Genomic DNA, 21,827 nt, shown 5'->3' on the forward strand with positions numbered 1-21,827 from the left:
AAAGTGCACTTCATGTAGGAACACTATCCTGGCACTGTTCACTGCTTGCTGTGACAAGAACAGTAGCTGGGCTAAGCGTTGTACAGTGATGTTAGGATATTCTCTGTACTGTCCTGTAAAGGCTGAAGTAGCCAAAAATAAAAGTAAAATTAAATTTAAAAAAGACAGCATGTAAATTAAATTTTCTTCTGCAATTAAGCTGTTGTATTATGAGTATCGAACAGCATCTGTATGTAACCTGTTGTTTTTAGTTTATAACTCAATTTCCACTCATTCATTTTCTTGACTGCTTATCTAATTCAAGACAAATGGATCATCTGGTCACAGCTTTCACCAGGTGAGATCATCCAGACATCTATAATGTTTGATTTAAAGTTGGTTATTTTCTTGTTTGGTCTGTTGCACTTGATGAGGAAGACATTTTCATTTTTTATTGGCTACACGTTTTGCATATAGATTAATTTTCAGCCAGACAGTGTAAATATAGCAGCTCTGTATTATTTACCATCAGCTCAGCTCTTCACTGACAATAGCTCTCTGAACAGCTCTCCAGACCGGACAGCAAACTTAGTGAGTACAACATGCTCATAATCCTTTATTTAGAAATTAAATTCACAGCAAATATTGAGTATAATGTTCCCCGAGCTTAAGACTGTAATGTGACCTGATTCTACTTTACTGGATCAGTTAATCTAACATAGATCAATTTTTCTAAAACTGTAGCAGGACCGTTATGCCTCACTGTGTCTTGAGAGTTATTAGTGAGAGATAATTTACTTAGAAGATCTTTAAGTTAATCACATAGTAAACAGAAATATGTTGTAAAGTTAATTTGTAAATACAAATTATTTTTTGAAATGGTACTAATGTTTCGAACTTTCCTGTAAGAAACAACAGAAAATTTCAGTATTTTGAAAATGCTGTTTATAACAATGCCTGAAATTTAGAGAGGAGCCCACAATACCAGCTGCAGGAGAAAAAACAAGCTCATAATACATGGCTACACAGTAAAACTGCATTGTGAGCTTTTTTGTAAAATAGCATTTTACAGTTGTCAGAGCCCCCTGTCCTCCCTAATAAAGGGGGTGATGCAGTACTCTCATCATTTAAGATGAGCCCTGTTCTCTGCTTTAAGATAACCACTCATGTTATCAGAGATGTTATCAGGGTCATAGAATAGAGTAAAGTCAAGTCCTCTTCGACACATTCATTTTTCCATCTCCCGATGGGGATATACAGACTCTCATATTGCCAGAAAAGCTCTGGTATCTTAGCAGGTTTCCTGTGGACCCATGCTCAAGATAGTATGGGCTAAAGATGGTACAGTAACTTCCTTTAGGACTTGAGTGGGACCCTAAAATCCCGTGTGAACTGGGTTCACTATTTGTGTAGTGAGAGTTTGTGAATATTTTTTACAATGGAATTTTATTTATTTAATGTCAAATGACAACAACAGTCACTTCAGGGAACTTAATGTAAGGTAAAGACAGTACTACATGTAAACTCCAACAAGTAGATGACCCGCTGTGAGCAAGCACTTTGGCAAAAGTGGGAAGGGGAAACTCTCTTTTAACAACAAGAAACCTCTGGCAGAAGGTTGGAAAAAGAAAATAGTGGCTGGATAGGCTACTGCTCAGTACTGAGCAGAGGCTTTTCATTGTTCTATTGATAGTTCCCACATGCTTTGCATTTAATCTCTCACCCTGTAGGCTGTTTTCCCAGTTTCTGCGCAAAAGACCAAAAAAGCTAGCATCAGGAATCACTGCATAGAAGCAGAAACACTTCTGACAATGTATTTTGTGGTATGAGGAATAATACGATTAATACCATTCAACTTCTCATCAGAACAGTTTCAGATATAATTTCAGAGATAATGTGTATTGTCTGTGAATCGACCATCTATACTAAATGATTTGTGATGAACTGGTGGCAACCTGTTAATATTTTATGTTTAAATTGTCTGTTTTTGTTTTGCTGATTATATCATTATTAACTTTTCATTCATTTGAAAGCCTGATGCTTAGCCTCGTCCACCCCAGCTGTAAAACTCAGAAACCAGTCTTACTTGTTATCATCTATCGTCCACCTGGGCCTTACACAGAGTTTCTGTCATGGTCCTGAGTCTGAGGACTCAGTGTTTTGTATTTCCTTATGCTTTTGTTCATTCCAAATGTGTATTCTGTTGTGATTTTTGCCATTTGTTAGGTTTCTGTTCCTTGCCTGCCTGCTCCCACTTCTCTGTGTTCCCTCTGTCTGTCCATGGTGTTATTGTGTCTGCTCATGAGTCTGCCTGTCAAGTTCAGTGTCCTGTCTGGTTCTCTGTGTCTGTTAAGTTTCCTGTTTTATTCTGAAAGTTCATGTCTCATGTCAGTGTGTTCAGTTTTACCTCTCCCCTGTCTCGTTAGGTCTTATTTCTCCCAGCTGTGTCCCCCTTCTGTCTCTAATTCCTTGATGACTCCCTCAGTGTATTTAAGCCCAGTGTGTCATTGTGTCAGCGTCGTGTCGTTAACGGCTGTTCACCCTCACTTGCTGCGTGTTTAGGATTTCCAGTCCTCCTGCATCTCTGTTTAGAGTTTTGTTTGCTTTTGTGAGTTTTATTTTATCTTGATGTTCTGCTCCAGCAATAAAGCTGCATTTTCTGTTTAAACCTCGTGTCCTGAGAATCCTGCATTTTGGATCCACCACTCCTGCCTGCCTGCCACACAGCCGACCATGACAGTTTCGGTCTGATTTCTCAGACTTTTTATCTGATTTAGTGCTCAACTCAGATAAAATAATTATTGTAGGTGTTCTCTGCAAAGCCAGAACATCTTACTATTCGTCCTATTATTCAACCTTGGAGTGATTTTTGACCAAGACATGTCCTTCAATGCATATATTAAACAAATATGCAGGACTGACTTCTTCCATTTGCGCAACATCTCTAAAATTAGAAATATCCTGTCTCAGAGTGACGCTGAAAAACTAGTTCATGCATTTATTACCTCCAGGCTGGACTACTGTAATTCATTATTATCAGGATGTCCAAAAAACTCGCTGAAAAGCCTTCAGCTAATCCAAAATGCTGCAGCAGAAGTACTGACTGGGACTAGAAATAGAGAACATATTTCTCCTGTTTTGGCTTCCCTTCATTGGCTTCTTGTTAAATCCAGAATTGAATTCAAAATCCTGCTCCTCACATACAAGGTCTTAAATAATCAGGTCCATCTTATCTTAATGACCTTGTAGTACCATATCACCCTATTAGAGCACTTCGCTCTCGCTCTGCAGGCCTACTTGTTGTTCCTAGAGTATTTAAAAGTAGAATGGGAGGGAGAGCCTTCAGTTAAGTTTCAGTTAAAACTTTCCTTTTTGCTAAAGCATATAGTTAGATTAGGCTGGATCAGGTGACCCTGAATCCTCCCTTAGTTATGCTGCAATAGACGTAGGCTGCCGGGGGATTCCCATGATGCATTGAGTTTTTCCTTTTCAGTCACCTTTCTCACTCACTTTGGCTGTATCCCAATTCAGGGTCTGCAGCCTTAAAGTACGCAGCCTCAACGATCCTCAAAGGCCGCGTACTTAAAGACCGCTAAGGCCGGAAGTGCGAGACTTGTGAAATGGGACGGTCTAGCCTCCGTTGCGCTGCCCAGGTTGCCTAGCAACCATGATACTAAATCATACAGCTTTGTCTGACAGAAATGAAGGTGAAGGAGAAAATCTTTTGTTCATTTGTTTGTTTGTTTCTACATGAGCTTTGATCATTCTCTGTAAGATTAAGCTCAGCTATTGAACGGCGTATATTTTAAAGTAAAGGCTGTAAAACCAAGTTAGTACAAACGTCACTAATGTCACATAACTTTGCCGACATGTGGCCAACAGTAATGTTTTAATGTTCTTCGTTATTAAACATTTGCACATAAATAAGTGACATAATATTCAGTACTTAAAGTTTACTCTTCGGCCGCCCCTCATCTGCCGTTTTTTTCGGCAAAATTATCCACACCCATCGCCGCGCTATGCATTCTGGGATATGTTGGGCCACGAAGTCTACACCGCCACGTCCTTAAAATTCAGGGAAATGAAGGACGAATTTGAGGGCCGCATTTCGAGCAGCCTTTGAATTGGGACAGCCTTCGTCGCGTCACGGTGACGTAATCGGCCTGAAAATGCGGCCTTTAAGGCTGCAGACCCTGAATTGGGATACAGCCTATGTGTTAATAGACCTCTCTGCATTGCTAGCAGTTAGCATGTTAGCAGGGAGTTTGTCCTTCCCACTATCGCCAAAGTGCTTGCTCATAGGAGGTCATATGATTGTTGGGTTTTTCTCTGAATGTATTATTGTAGGGTCTACCTTTACAATATAAAGTGCTTTGAGGCCACTGTTGTTGTGATTTGGGGCTATATTAATAAAATTGAATTGAATTATTATCAAACAGTACATGTATAAAGCCAGATGGCACAACTGAGTTAAACAGGAGACGTCTTGAAAAAATAAAATCCAACCGTCAAGTTTCTATTTCTAAATTAAGACAATACTATTAATACACAATTACTTCTTGTATGTGGAATGTTGGAGACTTTTTATTAAGTGTGGCATGTTTCACCTCTTAAAGAAAGCATATTAGAATGCATATATTCTTACATGCATCCAAATGTGCAGACAGACATAAACGAAGCATAAATGTTCTGTGATCTGTTGTGCACAGAAATCACTTTTCTGCCTTTGAGTATCATTGAGGCTGCGTACTTTAAGGCTGCAGACCCTGAATTGGGATACAGCCAAAGTGAGTGAGAAAGGTGACTGAAAAGGAAAAACTCAATGCATCATGGGAATCCCCCGGCAGCAAAAGTGATTTCTGTTTCATAAACTGATGAACTATTGCAACTAAAAGATAAAAACAAATATGAAAAAATAGTTTAAGAAAGTTTTGATTTATTCAAAACAACTTCATTGAAAATACGATTTTTTAAATAGTCTGATGTTTGTGTTTCTTAAAGTTGGATAAGACAAGTGCATTCAGTACCCACCACCATCTGATTGTAATCTTCTAATAGGTGTTTGCTCATTCCAGGTAATTTTCATGTTTACAAACTAAATAAACTAATCAAAAAACATCAGACAAAAGGACAGAGAGTGAAAGTGAGGCTGTCTTTGGAAGTACATGTATTCGTGTTCTCAGTGATTTCTACCTTTGTGCAGAGACACACACTTTCATCATGTTGCTCTCTGAGACATCGTTGGTCCTGCTGATGGTTTGCGGCACTCAGGCTTCACATTTTTTAGGCACAGTTATGACCTACTACCCAAAGGACACTTTTGAAAATGGATCTGTCACAGTACGTACATTTTCTATCTAAAATAATTTTCCAGACTTGAAAACTTGAAAATGTTAGGTAAACACTTTGTGGCTGTAACTCTACAGGTGACCGTTCGGTATAAACTGAACTTCCACACAGCTGCCTGCATAAATGATGAAACATGGAATTGCCTCAGTGGTGATTGTGGGACTGGAACCTACACTCTACATGTGGTAAAACAGGAGAGCAGTGGAGACTGGTGTCAGAGAGAGGGAATCATGACTCGACAGGTTCCCAGCAACGCTCCGTTTGAACTTCGGTGAGTGTACAACAGGAAAAAGTCATTTGTAAAAACAATTTTTAATTGTCACTGAAGGGCGACAAAAATGGGTCACTCGTGGTAAACTAATAATTGACTAAAACATGTTATGTTCAGACTTTGAAAACTGAATTTTCTATCAAGGTTGGAGGGTAGTGAATGGATATCCAACGTCAAAAATGACATTTCATCATGGAGAGCTGTGACTCGGGTGGAACTGAGGAACCGGTCCGACACCGGCAAAGCCAACACATCACCTCAGACCACCATCCTACCAGCTGTGGGGTAAGCCCACTTAATGTGCGTCTATGTTTGTATTCTTATATATTTCATATTTTACATTCATCCCTTTCATATTAAAATGTATTTAACAAAGTATTTATCACCCGTTCGTTACATTAAAATGAATACAGCAAATAGAGCTACAATCTTTGTTTCTCTCTCAGAGTTCCTTCAAACTGTCAGAGAGATTTCAGCCTGTTGATGTTTGACCCTGATGGAGACGAAGTTAAATGCAGATATGGAAACTCTGCACTCTCAGAGTGTAACCCCTGCACTCCACCGTCTGTCCTCAGCCTCTCATCGGTGAGCAATGACTGTTACTCTCATGTCAGATGAGACAAGCAAACATTTTGCACAGAAAGTGATTAAATGGTTTTAACTGAGTTACAGTTCAGATCAATTTATTTTGCAAAAGTGAAAGTTTGTCCAAAAAAGTTGTTTTTTCTGCAACAGAAAACATTTTGGTTATTTTGACTTCAAGCCCATTTTCGTCCTCTTGCAGTCGTCTTGTACTCTGTCATTCAGCCCCACCAGCAGCAGTAATGAAGGTTCGTATGTAGTACAGCTGGTGATGGAGGACTTCCCCAGACAGACCATCACTCTGACTCAAACCAACGGGACACAAACAACAATAACTACCAACGATGCCATCAGCAAAATACCGATTCAGTTTGCTTTGAAAGGTACCAATATACGTTTCATTATCTTACAATGAAAGCACTAAAGAGCTGCTGACAATGAACTTAGTGCTCGGCCTGATGTACAGAGATGTTTGACCACCAGTGTCATCAGGACTGATTCTCTGGACCAACAAATATTAATCTGTCCAGCAGATATTTTACTGTGGATCATCTTTGCATCCTGTGAGAATCACCTTAATTTCTCTGTATTCTTCCAGTTGATCCTGCAGTGCCATCCTGCACAGAAGGACTCTTTCTGCCCAAGTTTCTTCCTCCAACACCAGCCAACGGAGCTCAGCTCTACAACAATGTCAGTCAGACTCTGGAAATTCACATCACTGCAGAGGCACTTAACTCCACGTAAGTAAAACACAGTTAAAGACTTTGTCTGAATATATAAAAGTTTAAATATTATATTCAGAGCAGCCTATGGGTAGATATGAAATATAGGCCTCAAAGTCATGAATCTAAGAGAAATGAGTGACATGCAAATTTGACATATGTTTCAGGTTATCAGGTTACATATGTGAGATGATCTTTATTATTACAAATCTCCAGTGCTGATGTACAAGATTACAGTCAGAAGTCAAGTTAGACGACACAGTAAATAAAACAGCCAATGCCACACAGATGTAAGGACATGAATGCAAAAAGATTAGGTAATACAAAAGTAAACCACATGAACATCTAATAAAAGATATAAATATTGAAACACTGATCCAACATTAGTCTTGATTGATTGATGTTTGATGTGCTTCAGTACCCCTAAAAATGGGCTAAAAGCGCCCCTGCTTCCAAGGTTGGTTGGTTTGAGAAATAAAACATGGCCGGATAAAATCTGTGCTTTAGTTGGGAAACAAAAGAAATATGCTCTTTTTGCAGATGTGGAGATTTTGGAAAAAAACAAAAACAAAAACAAAAAAAAAACCCCACACACAAGTTGATGAATTTTTGATTCTGTTTGTTGAAGGGTCTCTGAGCTGCTCTACAGCGGGCCGTACAATTTAATCAGCAGTCCATCAGGACCAGGACAGTTCACCCTGAGATGGACACCATCTGAAAGCGAAGAAGGACAAAGCCTCCCCATCTGTTTTGCTGTCCAGGCAGTTTCTCGGTCAGTCTCATGTTTCATGTAAATGACTCTGTAGAAAGTTGCAGCAGTTGAAATTCCAACACGTTCTCACTCCCAAAGCGTAACATTTTATGCTAGGTGACAAATCGTCAACATATTACGTTTTCGGCTACCCACCACGTTCCTAAATGATGACCTCGGAAAAATGAGGAAATATCAGAACCGTATGGACTCAATCTACACATGTTCGCTCTTTTTCTTCAAATCGCTTAGAAACACACTATTTAACATCATTAAAGTCCTGGTTAATGTCAGGAAAAAGGTTATGGTTAGGGCTAGGGATAAGGTTAGGTTTAGGGCTGGAATACAAGGTTGGAACGTCTGTTACCGCAGGAGCGTCATTGCATTGGATTTCAGCCATAACCCTTTCGCGTTCCTCAGGAACGCCGCGGGACGTGACAAAACATCCGCATGTTACGCCTCGGGAGTAAGAACGGGCTCGAAATTCCTGAAATGAAAAAGTTTCAAAGTAAAATTTTAACTTGTTGCCTTACAAGTTTCCTGTTTTAAGGATTGTTCCATCATTAAAAGGTAGTTAGCTCTCCTTTGAGTCAACAAATATTTTTTTGTCTTTTGAGATTACAATTGCAGAAGGCAAAATGAAAACCAAAAAGCTGATAACAAGAGAGAGAAAAAATGGAAAAGACACTAAGAACCTGGGTAGAGGATCATGATGCTCATTGGGGACTTTAAATCAAAAGAGAAGAAGAGAGATATGACTTAAGAAGATTCACTGATGTAGTGAAGGAGGACATCCAAAGGGTTGGTGTGACAGATGAGGATGTTAGAAACAGAGTGAGATGAATGTAAATCTTCTGCTGTAGTAAAAGGTGCAGCTAAAACAAGAAGAATATAACATCTTTCTACTCAATTTTGAGCACTCAAAGCACTTTCTAGTACAAGTCTCATTCACCCTATCACACATACAGACAGACATGTGTTATACAAACATATTGTACCTAAATTACTTTCTATCTAACATTTACATGGATGTGCTGAGTAGGGCTGCTACAAATGATTATTTTGATAGTCGACTAGTCACCGATTATTTTTGCGATTAGTCGACTAATCAGATCATGCATCCATTGGATGTAAAACGTACAGCTTATTGCACCAGCATGCACCTGCTCTTATATAACTATCATTAGCTTACAGCTTTAAGTGTTTAAGGTATGTGCTAACTAAAAATAAAGACAAGATGAAATTTGCAGATTGTTTCGTTGGAGTTTAATAAACTCAGTCGTCTGCTCCTGGCTATCTAAAATATAACAGGACACTGGAGTATATTCTCGAGCATCTCACACTTCTGATAATCAGTTGTCTGCTTGATGTTTATTCAGCTGCGTAAAAATGATAACTTTAATCTCAGCCAAACCGATTTAGCCAGGAACAAATAGAATACTGAAAAAAGCCAAACAATAACATTTTTAAGCTATCTAAGTGACTTATATGTAGGGTTGCCTACCGTCCCTTGAAAAACAGAATCATCCCGTATTTAGAAACAAAAGTACAGTGGTTCTAAATACGGGACGATTCTGTTTTTTAAGGGACGGCTGGCAACCCTACTTATATATCATGTTTAACATGAGTAGCGAAAGACGGCGGTGGGTTTGAAAACGATTTGCCGGGAGTCCGGTGTTCTCACGGCTCTAGTGAGCCTTGAACCCCGGCTAGCTATCGAGGTGGTGGGTAACAGACATCTCCGAAAATGTCTGAGCGCTTTTGAAAATATGTAGTGTCTTCAAAGGAGCTTGCAAAGAAAAGCGTCTGGACTTCTTTAAGTTACTTGAAGACGTTTCACCTCTCATCCGAGAAGCTTCTTCAGTTCTAAGGTCAAATGGAGAGTCCCAGATATAAACCTAGTGAGAGTATCCCCCCACAGAGGGACAAAAGGACCCCCTGATGATCCTCTAATCGCCTGAGCCAAGGTGTGAAACTGGATGTGGGTCCCAATCAGCCAGAGTTTCGGGTGAGTTCATTGTGAAACCTGGCCCCACCTTATCATGCGAAAACCTTATCATTCTCGGATGAGAGGTGAAACATCTTCAAGTAACTTAAAGAAGTTCAGACGCTTTTCTTTGCAAGCTCCTTTGACTACGATGACCTGGATGACTGAGAACCTTCACAGACATATGTGGTGTCTTGATAAACTGAGCAGATATTTGAGGTTTACACAGCTACATTCTCGCCTGAAAATATGTTAAACGTGTATTCTGTGACCCAGAAAGAATAATAAGAGTAATATTAAAACTAACTAGCTGCCGCCATTGTTGGAAACTGAGCTGGGCTGCGCTATGAATTCTGGGACACAGCTTCTTCTTCGGGGTTTAACGGCAGCTGGCATCCTTGTACATGTAGTGCTGCCATCTTCTGTTTCAGTCCGTTATTACTCTTAAATCCTACCACTTATTCCTGCGTCTTTTGGGAGCTTAAAAAATTTCAAATGACGCGTCGACTATTAAATTAGTCATCGACAATTTTGATAGTCGACGTAATCATGACTAGTCAACTAATCGTGGCAGCCCTAGTGCTGAGTCAGTATCATGATACTGTGGCATATGGACAGAAAGAGCTGGGGATTGATCCACCACCAACCTGCTAATTGGTAGATGACCTGCTGTACCACCTGAGCCAACTTACGGGGTTGTCCTAAACTAGTACCTCTAGGAATAACAAGGAGAAAGTTGCTGGATTGTTAAGAAAAAAATGTTATGAAAGCATGCTCAATTAAGATACAAAGTATCAGTGGTTAAGGTACTTCAAATTATCATGGAATCAGACGCCTGTATAATGAAACATTAGACTTTATTATTATTTGCTTTGACATCTTTCAGTCAAGGTATTTCCTAAACAGACTACAAGTCGGATTTTTGTCATATTTATTGTATTTTGATCACATTTAAAACATCAAATCATCAGATTTCTCTTTATTCTCAGATTTCTCTTTACTGTTAAGTGTGTCTGTGTCAACTTTTCTGCTTATACTTGTTTTTGGGTGGTGTAAGCATGATCATTAAGGAGTGTTGGAGAGGTATACTGGTATACTTGAAAAGGAAAGATGATGTGAAACTACAGAAAGAATCATTTTGTACTCTTAATAACAGATCTATTGCACTGACTTATTTCTGCAGTGGGACCAAGTATCACTCAGAGCTTCGATGTGTCACTGTGACCATTGTAAAAGGTGAGTAGAGTCCGTCATCATTTCAGCCACATTTTAAATCTAATTTACTGGATCAGTGTAACAGAGTTATAAGGTCTAATTCTGACTGTTTACAGGACCAGTAATAACCACAACACCCGAAACGACTACACCCAGTGAACCATCTTGTGAGTATGAATGAAATGACATGATGTTTACACTGTCTCAGTACAAGATATATTACTCTCACTTCATATTATTATGCCAATTTTATATCACTACACAATACTCTCAATTCTTAATTTGTAAAACCAGCAAAATACTTTTGAGGTATATTGAGTGAATTTTGCAGTATTGACTAACTGCATACAAAATCCAAAGTCCAAAATAAAGTCATCAGGTGATAAGATGTGATTTTCACCAGGCCACAAAACCCAATGGTTGCCTTTGCAATCAACAGTGTGAACTAGTGAACAAACTCAGCAAAGCAAGAAATATAGAATGATGATCGAAAATGCCAGCAGGAAGTAAATAGATGATTAAGTAAAGCTAACTAAGCCTTGGTGGACAAACACAGGACCTTAATGTTTCATGTAGGACAACATGGTTGACATGAGTTTTACACCACCATCTTAAAATTCACAGTGCATATTTCTTTTTGCTAACACAAAAAAGAAAAAATGTATTTGGTCTGAATTAAAAAATCATCAACAGACTTGACGTTGCTTGAAAACTTTGAGAACTGAATAGAGTACAGTGATTTCTATTGGATTCTAACATGTCTGTCATGGTCCTGAGTCTGGCGACCCAGTGTTTATGTTTTTATTATTGATGTTCTTTCTTTTAGTTAGTTTTTGGTGATTTCTAGTTCTTTGGTATTGTTTTGTTGCCTCACCTGTGTTACACAGTTCCTGTCTCTTCTCCTTGACCTCTGTTTGTGCATCTCCAGTCAATCGCGTCGTCCCATGTCTCTAAGTTTCTGTGTTTCTGTTTCCATCGTTGCTAGTTTCATGCTCCTCGTTTCCTAGTGCTTCTGTTTCTAGTTTCCAATGTTTACTTCTTAGTTTCCATGTTCAAGTTTTGGTTTGTTATTCGTAAGTTTATTTTGTGGATTTTTTTCCCCAGCATACACAGCCATACATGACAATGTCTTTGTGTTTCTAGATGTTCTCAAATTGAAGATTACCTCTTTGGTGGACTTGTCAAAAGTTGATAGAAATTACTTACTTACACAGGTAAGTATATTTGTATTTATTCAGAAATCCCATCAGAGAGTCAAACAGCTGCACCATATGGACTGTATGGAAACAGCTGATCGACAACAAATTAAGGAAGCATCAAAACCGTTAACCCTTTCGACTATAAACGTGTTTGTTCAAATTTACCCTTTAACCCTTTAACGCCCAGGGTATTGTCTTTGATACATGTGTTTTGAGACTTCTAGATCATCAGCTTGACTTTTTTTATCCTCAAAAAATTATATAAATTGCGTGACACATTTTTAGTGACTAAATTGCAAAAATATGGCATATGTAGCAAACATGATACAAATTAAAACTCGTATATATGCAGATTAAAAATTGATAGATTTTTATATATTTTGTCTAAAGATTCAGCAAACACTCCATTATCAAAAAAATTAAGATGTCTTGCAGTTATTTCATGGCTCAAATTTTAAAGGGCTAATATGTCTTGAAACATGCTCAATCACTCAGGTAAGGAAATCTCAAAGTTGATTCTGTTTATCCGGAACGTTTTCAGTGGAACAAATGTTTCATTACTCGTCAAAGTGACTTCTTCAGGCTCAGCTGACTGCAGGTTTCCCCAACCTTATAAACAAAATATTTGCATGATTAGCACAACTGGATAACAACGGGATATGAGGTCAGTTCTAGAGATAGACCGATCCGATATTACCTATCGGTCCGATACTGACCTAAATTACTGGATCGGATATCGGAGATACATAAAAAATGTAATCCGATCCAAAGTATCACAAAATCGCCTCACAAAACGCGCTACTTGGTGTAACCCAGCTCGGCGCATCGGCGCAGTATGTGTCACGTGATAGAGCGGCTGTTGTCTGCGAGACCTGTCGGTCTGTTGGAGCACTTGGAGCCTCGCTACATGCTTCCTAACTGCGGCATTTCATCTCGGCGAAAACTATCCCAGAGAAGTAAAGCAAGTGTGTAAGTTCCCTGAATGTTTGCACAGTATTTCCACGTTAAGCTTAACAAATGATATTGAGCCTCAGCTGGACTGGCCATTGGAGTTCCATACTGAGGTGAAAGGGAAGCGATTTTTCCCGTAATTCAGTTAGAATAAAAAAAAAAAAATAGGACACAAAGCTGGAGTTATTCTGTCTTTGCTGCGCAGTTGCATCTACTTCTCTCATTCTCTCCCCCTCCCTCTCCTGTTACTTCAAACATGAAACTGATCAATGATCAGCTGATCGGCTTTTCTGCCGCAAGTCCGTCTTTCTTGTTTGTTTATCGCCCACTTTGCGCTAGAAAGAGAAGACCAGCGGATAAACAACAGCAGCACGTTTAAGTGTGATAAGCTGTTGTTAGAATGTATTTAATATTACTTTCTAGAATCAGCTGAGGTTTGCTGGAGCCACAGCTGTAAAAGCTGCTGGTCATGATGTCCGTTTGGATATGTAGTGAGAGTGAAACCTAAAGATAAAACCAGGAGATGTCCTTACTAAATCATCAGAGCTGAACAGGTGTGTTGAAGGGAAGTTATGAACTGTTTCCGAGAGACAAATAACACCGGGCTCCCTTTTTACGTAGCTGACAGCTGGTAACTGTGCAGGGGCGGGTCCTAACAGGGAGAGGGGGGCACAAAGAAATACTCTTCTTTGTTATGTCATTTAAAAACTTTGAATAAATAATTATCTGAATCTTACAACAAAAGTGGTCATCTCATTAAATGTATAGAAATCCATTATTGTATATGGTAAGTAATAAGTCATATATACACCTTAGTAAGCTATAGTACTTTTTCCTTTGGGAAGGTACCATCTGTGAAGTCTGCAATTCTGTTGAAGAAAGATGTTGAATCTATTTAATTATTGTAGAAAAATAATTGATTTCTGTGCATTTGTCTTACACTTGCATTAAATTAAAGTTAAAGTCAATTAAGCATCATGAGGTGGAGGGCGGGGGGTGGTTCCCTAATATTTTTGCTGGGAGTTGGCAACCCTATTAGTTAGGTTGCTTAATATTTCCACTAAGTACTCTTTAAAATACCACAATAGGGGGGATGGTGTAGGTTTAAATTTATTAGATTGATCAGTATTGCTGAACTATAAAATGTTTTGGGTGCAGTGTATTTTTTGCATACAGGTATGACAGGATAGCTTCAGTCTCTTGTTTTTTAAAACTTGATTATGAACTTTTACAAAATGCAGCAAGATATTTATAAAAAAAAGTTTTATTGATTACAAAATATCGGATTCATATTGGTATCAGCAGATATCCAAATTTATGATATCGGAATCGGTATCGGACATTAAAAAGTGGTATCATGCCACCTCTAGTCAGTTCCTTGATCATTAATATGCAAATTGTTGTTACCATTGATCAACAACCACTGATTAATGCTCATTGATCAATGGATACGAGTACCATTCGCAGAGAGTTGGGGAATGGCTGTAATCACAGTATTGTAAGATGCTGTGATTGCATGATGATGTAAGATCTCCTTGTTTCAGAGATTTCCCTTTTCATATAAAAGACCTCCTTGACTCCCCACTCAAACCAGCGTTCTTCCCTGTCCTGTTCACTCATCCAAGTGACCGATAAAGTTACTTGGATGAAACGTTTTTCCCACTAAAAACGCTACTGGCTGAATTGTAAACGAGTCTTTGGATCTGTTTCAGAGCCCATTCAGTCCTTCTAATTTCTAAAATCCTTGTACTGTCCAACTCATTCTCATTCCCAGGGTGCCAAATTCTGACATTTTGACAAAGCTGCTGACTCAGCACACAGGTTGCTATAATACTGCATATAGAGAACAAAAGATCCTGCTTTAAAGATTAAAATAGTGTTGGCCATGTAAGGTATATATATCCAGTTTGGGAACTCTGTGTTTTGAGCTTTGCTTTACTTTCTGTTTTTCGTTTATCTATCAAAAAGAGAAAAGATGGTGGTCTGAGTTAAAACACACCTATTATGACCACTGACACATAATGATAAAGGGAATGAGGGCAGGCTCCTTATTACACTACATGGGCAAAAACACTGGGTCACTAACGCATTAGAAATGCTGATCTGCCAAGAAAACCCATGACATGAAGCTCCAGGTACACAGTTTTTGTGCAGATGTTAATGCAGTCCCTTTAACACTATGCGCTTCAGCATCTGTAGTCTGTAGTCCCAGCCTGCTTCAAAATGGCCACCATCGTCCCTGTACCCAAATCCTCCACCATCTCCTCATTGAACGACTGGCGACCTGTAGCCCTGACCCCCATCGTAAGCAAATGCTTCGAGAAGCTGGTCAGGGACTTCATCTGCTCTGCACTACCCGACTCACTGGACCCTCTACAGTTCGCATACCGCCACAACAGGTCCACTGATGATGCCATAGCCCTGACACTACTGCCCTGTCACACCTGGAGAAGAGAGACACGTATGTGAGAATGCTGTTTGTAGATTACAGCTCAGCATTCAATACCATCGTTCCCTCGAAGCTGGACAGGAAACTGCAGGATCTAGGACTGAGCAGCTCCCTCTGCAGCTGGATCCTTAACTTCCTGTCTGACAGACGCCAAGTGGTCAGACTGGGCAGCATCACCTCATCCCCCATCACACTGAACACTGGTGCTCCACAGGGGTGTGTACTGAGCCCTCTCCTGTACTCACTCTACACCTACGACTGCACAGCCACTAACAACTCCAACATCATTGTGAAGTTTGCGGACGACACTACAGTGGTGGGTCTTATCACCAACGGTGATGAGACGGCTTACAGGGAGGAGGTCAGCGCCCTGACCCACTGGTGTCAAGACAACCATCTCACCCTCAAAGTCGCAAAGACAAAGGAGTTGATAGCGGACTTCCGGAGGTGCAGAGAAGTACACACCCCCATCACCATCAACGGCGCTGCTGTGGAGAGTGAGCAGCTTCCGGTTCCTTGGTGTACATCTGGCTGAGGATCTTACGTGGTTAGTACACACAAACAAAACAGTGAAGAAGGCGCAGCAGCGCCTCTTCTTTCTCAGGAGACTGAAAAGATTCGGCATGAGCCCCTGCATCCTCAGGACCTTCTATCACTGTGCCATTGAGAGCATCCTCACTGGATGCATCACCACCTGGTATGGCAACAGCACCGCCTACAACTGCAAAGCTCTCCAGCGAGTAGTGCGGTGCTCTGAACGGATAATTGGAGGTGAGCTTCCCTCCCTCCAAGACATCTACAGGAAGCGGTGCCTGAGGAAAGCGGGGAGGATCATCAAGGACTCCAGTCACCCCAGCCATAAACTGTTCAGACTGCTTCCATCAGGAAGGAGGTTCTGCAGCATCCGGTCCTGAACCAGCAGACTGAGAGACAGCTTCTTCCATCAGGCCATCAGACTGCTGAACACTTCATAGACACCTCACCTTCACTACTGGAACTTTAACATTATGCACTCCATACTGTACAGTAATGCCACTGTTTTGCACATGTCTCACTCTGTATATTTTTATATATTTTATTTATTGTTTATTCTATGTAATTTGTAAAATATGTGTACACACACACACACACACACACACACACACACACACACACACACACACACACACGTAGAAAAATATTTAGTATACACATCCAGAAATGCATACACTATTATATATTGTACATATATTTATTAGTTTCAGATGTAGCCATTCTTGTATTTTGCTTGTTTACATTATTGTATTTTGCACAACTCTGTTGCTTGTGAAGCTCGCACACAAGAATTTCACTCACATGTGCTGTACCAATGTACCTGCACATGTGATGTGACAATAAAAGTGATTTGATTTGATTTGATTTGATCTGATAACCCTGCTCTGTACATTTACATGGTCTGCCACTCTATGACTGAGTTGTTATTTCTTCCAATTTAAGTCCAGAAATGCTAACAATTTTTTTATTTGTCATCACTGCATTGTTTTTTTTATCATCCAAAAAAACCAATAAAATAATTAACTTCTTTTTAGACTGACAGAAACCAGAGTTGCTGTCACAGCGGGGGTACGCCGGTCTGTTTGTTTTTAAGACTCAGAAGCAGACGCAGAGAGGAGTTTGTGGGAGTTAACAAAAGGCGAGCCTTTATTTGGCTGTAAGCAGTAGCATAACACGAAACTAAGAAAACAACGAAGACTGTGAACACTGTGTAAACTGAAAGAATATGAAACTCAGTGAAATAACCATGAAGAAAATAAGAAACACAGTGTAAACACGACATTTTCACTGATCCGGCCCGCATTAGATGAAAGTGAATGTGATGTAAAGTGAATTTGACGCCCCTGGTCTACAGTACCCCACTGGGAGAAATGACTGTATGGGGTCATATCTTAAACTGTTCACACATGATAGACATGCAAAACCACACAGGCACACCCTTCATCATAAAAACTGTTTATGCGAGCACAGTTTCTTAAAACCTTTGCTGCTTCTTTCTAAAGAACCCTCACATGTATAATAAAAATCAGTGAGAATATCTGTCTTCATTTTTCCCTCTCTGTAGATCAAAAATGTGCTGATATCCAACGGACTGCCCCAAGACATGATCATACGACTCATGAGCAGCAAACCACAGATTGGTGCAATTGCAGCGCCCTCTACTGGCACAACATGAACATCTACTGACAACTTCTGGAACATTTTAATTTCATCTGCTGAATGAAGTTTTGTCTTCACTGTTCTTTAAATAACTTAAGAGTAGATTTTAAAAGCAAAAATTGAACCTGATTTTTCACTGCTATGATCTAAAATTAAGTAATTTGTACTGTGTTATTTTTTACTATCCTCATTTTATTTTATTCAAGTGGTATAATTCAAATATTTTTTGTTATTTATTTTAATAATTGTTTAAATTTGATTTTATTCTCTTCACTGTGTGCAATATACTTTCATTACGCTTTTTGAGATTTATAATTTCTGTTTGAAGTAATTTGCAGTTTGGATTTGATATGTGTTATATGAAAATAAAGATATAATTTATGTTAATAATGTTATTTAATATGAATGATTTTTAAAATGAATGGTAATTAAAAGGAAACTTTTAAAATGGCACAATGGAAAAGGACTAAGGTTTTATCACATCCTGCAGAACTGCCTCTGTTCAAACACAAAATACAAACATCTTTGGATATCGTCAGTTGACCCGGGCCCTATTTCAGGAAGCCGGTTTAGAAAACTCAGAGTGAAAAACGATACTCAGGGTTGAGTAACCCCGAACTGTCCAACTCGGAATATTCGGTTTCAGAAAGGCTGATAACAATTAGTTCAGTCAACGCGGAGTTGCTTTAACCCCAAGTTAAGCGCGCGCACGAGGATACATAAAGCCCTGATTAGTGGAGCACAGATTAAGCGAGTCACCATGGAGACGGAGGGAAAGAAGGCGCGGTCAATGTATTTTACAGCGCTTGAGGCCGAAATTCTGATGGCAGCATATGCTGATAACGTGCAAATTTTGCAGAAAAAAAGTAACACAGCCTCAGCTGCAAAAGAAAGTGAGCATGCATGGCAAAACATAGCCGACAGAGTCAATGCGTGAGTGTTAATTTAAACATTGATCTAGGGATTTCCACCCATTTAACACGTTATTTTATTATATTTTATTTTTTATTTCATACATTTTATTTTGTGATGTGATGTGAGCGCAGGTGCAACCCAACAGGCCCCAAACGTTCCTGGCAGCAAGTAAAAATGAAATATAAAAATATAGTCCAAACAGGTAAGGTGTAATTGTATTATGAGCCATAGTGCTTGGTCTGTTTGTCCGATGTAAATCAATTGCAGTTAGAGGCTACATTAATTTCCCCTCTGTAAGCACTTATTGAAATTATCTGAGCATTACAAGTACATATTTGCTTACTCTGTATGCTCAAATGTGACCCGTTATGGCCACTAGAAAAAAAGCGGAGGCCCGAAAAACAGGTGGGGGTCCTCCACCACCACCACTCACAGAGCCTGGCCACTTGGCTTCCACATTTGTGATAATGTTGGCAGCATCACATATGATTCACAGTGCAGAGAACACAAATTAGCATCCATTACTAATAATGAAATAATTTGTTAGTTTGAAATGCTACAGGGAACTATGTACCTGTACATTAATGCTGTGGAAAGACTTCCTGTTCACATAGTCTCCTTCATTTACTGAAGGAGCAATGATTGGAATGTGAGTGCCATCTGTACAGCCAATCACGCCTGGGAACCGTGAAAATAAATGTAAAATTTAAGTAGTAGGCCTAGTTCAAATATCACCACATCATAAATTAAGTTTCGTTCATCCTGATACCTGCAATTTTGTGGCATCCCTCTTTGATAAATCTTGTGGGTCTATGACTGGGGAACACCACAAACGAGTACAGGAGACGTTTCAGTGCAACTGTAACATTCCTGACTGCCCGACAGACGGTAGCCTTGGAAACGTGCTCAGCGTCACCAATATTATACAGAAAGCTCCCGTTTGCAAAAAACCGAAGTGCGATACAAATAATATGTACAGAACTGAGAGGATGTCCGCCATGTGTCACATGAGCAATATTAGGCCTGAGGATGTTATTCAAATAAATTGTAGATTGTGCTGAAAAACGGTAACGTTCACACAGAAAATCATCAGGAAATGATAAAATGTCCGAACGTGCTCTAATCACTCTCTCCCGGCGGAGAGCTCTGCGGAGAATTTGGGCTTCAACATCTACTGGCTCTTCAAGGAAGGGACACGCCATGTCTGACACTTCCTACAGTCAGGTTTCCGACAAAGAGGCAGAGAAAGTCAGGGTTAGTTGAAGTAAACCTGCTAGGGGGCAGGTTAGCTTCACGGAGTGTGTCGTCATAGTAACTCACTCAGAATTAATCTAAACTCGCTTTGTGAAACCGAAAACCCAGAGTTTTCGTTAACTCAGGGTATACTTACTCAGAGTTTGCACTAAACCGGCTTCCTGAAATAGGGCCCCGGTCAATTATGTGATTGTATATTTTGTGCTATGAAACTCCAGCATCCAAGCAAAAGTAAATACTTCAAAGACTAAAACTGCTTTGACTTAAATGCTCACAGTAAAGGAAAAAGAGAACATTCACTTTAAAAGTAAAAGACTGTCAGGGTCCCTGTGTCGACCCGGTCGGCTCAGTGTGGCTACATGTGTTTTTGTTTTGATTGTGTTCCTGCTCTGTCCCTCCTTCTCTCACTGCCTGGGCGGAGCGCACCTGTGGGCTCTTGCCCTTGGCCCACGCACCTGGTCATAATCACAAACCTGTGGCTCATCACCAAACAGTGTTCCAGTCCCTTTATAAGATGGCAGCTCTGTGTTTCTCGTTGCTGGACTGTTGCCGACTCTCGTCAGTGTTAACCCCAGCTCGGTTTATTGTCGTGTTTCCCTGGCGATCTTCCTATAGTAACCTTTTGTATCGCTGTGAATAGATTTCCGTGGACCTGCCCCCTAGATCAAGTGTGTGAGGATTGGAGCGAGCTTTTGTGTTTCTTGTGGAGTATGAAGAGGAGTGTGAGGCGTGGACGGAGTGTGGTCTTTGGAGTGTGTGTGGACTGCAAGTGTCTTTCCCCCCTGTTTGTGTGTGGATTCCCAGAACCCGTCTTTTCCCCACTTTGTAAATAGATCAACTGGTGCTTCTGTAAATAAAAACTCTTTATTGTTCTGTACTCAGTGCCTCCAGCACTGCCGTGCTCTAATCCACAGCCAGGGAGTTTTGTGACACTGCAGCTAATCGCGTCTTGTTTCTCACACCATCATGCTCCACAACCTTTTCTGTGGAGGACTACATATCTGGAATATCAGGATGAAGATGGAAAAGACTTACTGTTTTCCTGGCACTTGAATTTTTGAAGTGGATTGTAGTCCATGTGGGAGCTAATGATATCCAATATCAACTTTCTCATTGGTCAACAGTATCAAGCAATGTTTTATTGCAGCTCTTAGAACACACAGTAGGGATTAAAGAAAATGCAAAGCAATGGTTTGAATCATATCTATCAGATAATTCTAGTTCATTCATGTGAATGGATAGTCTTCACACATTAATGTTAGGACTTTCTCAGTATTCCATGCTAGGACCAATTCCGTTTATGATATACACGCCTGCTTAGGCAGTATAATTAGAAGGAATAGCATACATTTATCATCGCTATGAATTTAATTGCTAACCAGCTTTATTTATCCATGAAGCCAGATTACATAAATCAATCAAGCTACAGCTATGTCTTAAAGACTTAATAGCCTGGATATCCCATATTCTATTTGCTCCAGTATCTCAGAATATATCTAGGAATCTTGGAGTTATTTTGACCAGTATATGTTTTTACAGAGGGCTTTGTAAATGAAGCTTCAAACTATATTTCCAGTCTAAATGATGATCTTCTAAATAGAATAGAATAGAATAGAATTCAACTTTATTGTCATTGCACATGCACAGGTACAGGGCAACGAAATGCAGTTTGCATCCATCCAGAAGTGCTTTAGTGATATAGATATATTACAATATATATTAGCAATAATATAGATATGTGAGTATATTACAGAAATGGGTCTATTATGGTATGTTATAATGTACACGGTATGAAGTATGTTGTGAATATTCTATAACTATAAGTATGTACAGGCTGTAGTGAGTACAAGCTATGTACAGGATATGAACAGGATATAAATATGAAAAACTATACAGAATATGAAATAAATAACTTTACAGAATCTGAGATATACAGCTATACAGAAATGGGAACTATGCAAGTTGTAAACAGTTGTAGGATTAAAGATTATCGAATGTACAGAATGATTA

At 39.6% G+C, this 21,827-nt stretch overlaps 1 protein-coding gene across 2 annotated transcripts; it reads left to right on the forward strand.

The window, feature by feature from the left end:
• Positions 1-506: 506 nt before the first annotated feature.
• Positions 507-18,035, forward strand: LOC113019412 (uncharacterized). 2 transcript variants are annotated; one of them, XM_026163131.2, is made up of 12 exons: positions 507-570; positions 5,183-5,319; positions 5,406-5,599; positions 5,744-5,884; positions 6,046-6,184; positions 6,384-6,564; positions 6,780-6,921; positions 7,532-7,675; positions 10,825-10,877; positions 10,973-11,023; positions 12,000-12,070; positions 17,554-18,035. In XM_026163131.2, the coding sequence occupies exons 2-12, from the start codon at positions 5,200-5,202 to the stop codon at positions 17,662-17,664; spliced, it is 1,347 nt and encodes a 448-aa protein (XP_026018916.2). In that variant the 5' UTR covers positions 507-570; positions 5,183-5,199; the 3' UTR covers positions 17,665-18,035. The 2 variants fall into 2 exon arrangements, with proteins under 2 accessions (XP_026018916.2, XP_080148540.1); XM_080292414.1 differs by lacking the exon at positions 507-570 and adding an exon at positions 4,867-5,054.
• The last annotated feature ends 3,792 nt before the right edge of the window (positions 18,036-21,827 follow it).

This window comes from Astatotilapia calliptera, chromosome 3 (genome assembly GCF_964374335.1).
Source record: "Astatotilapia calliptera chromosome 3, fAstCal68.1, whole genome shotgun sequence".
Lineage (NCBI taxonomy): Eukaryota > Metazoa > Chordata > Actinopteri > Cichliformes > Cichlidae > Astatotilapia > Astatotilapia calliptera.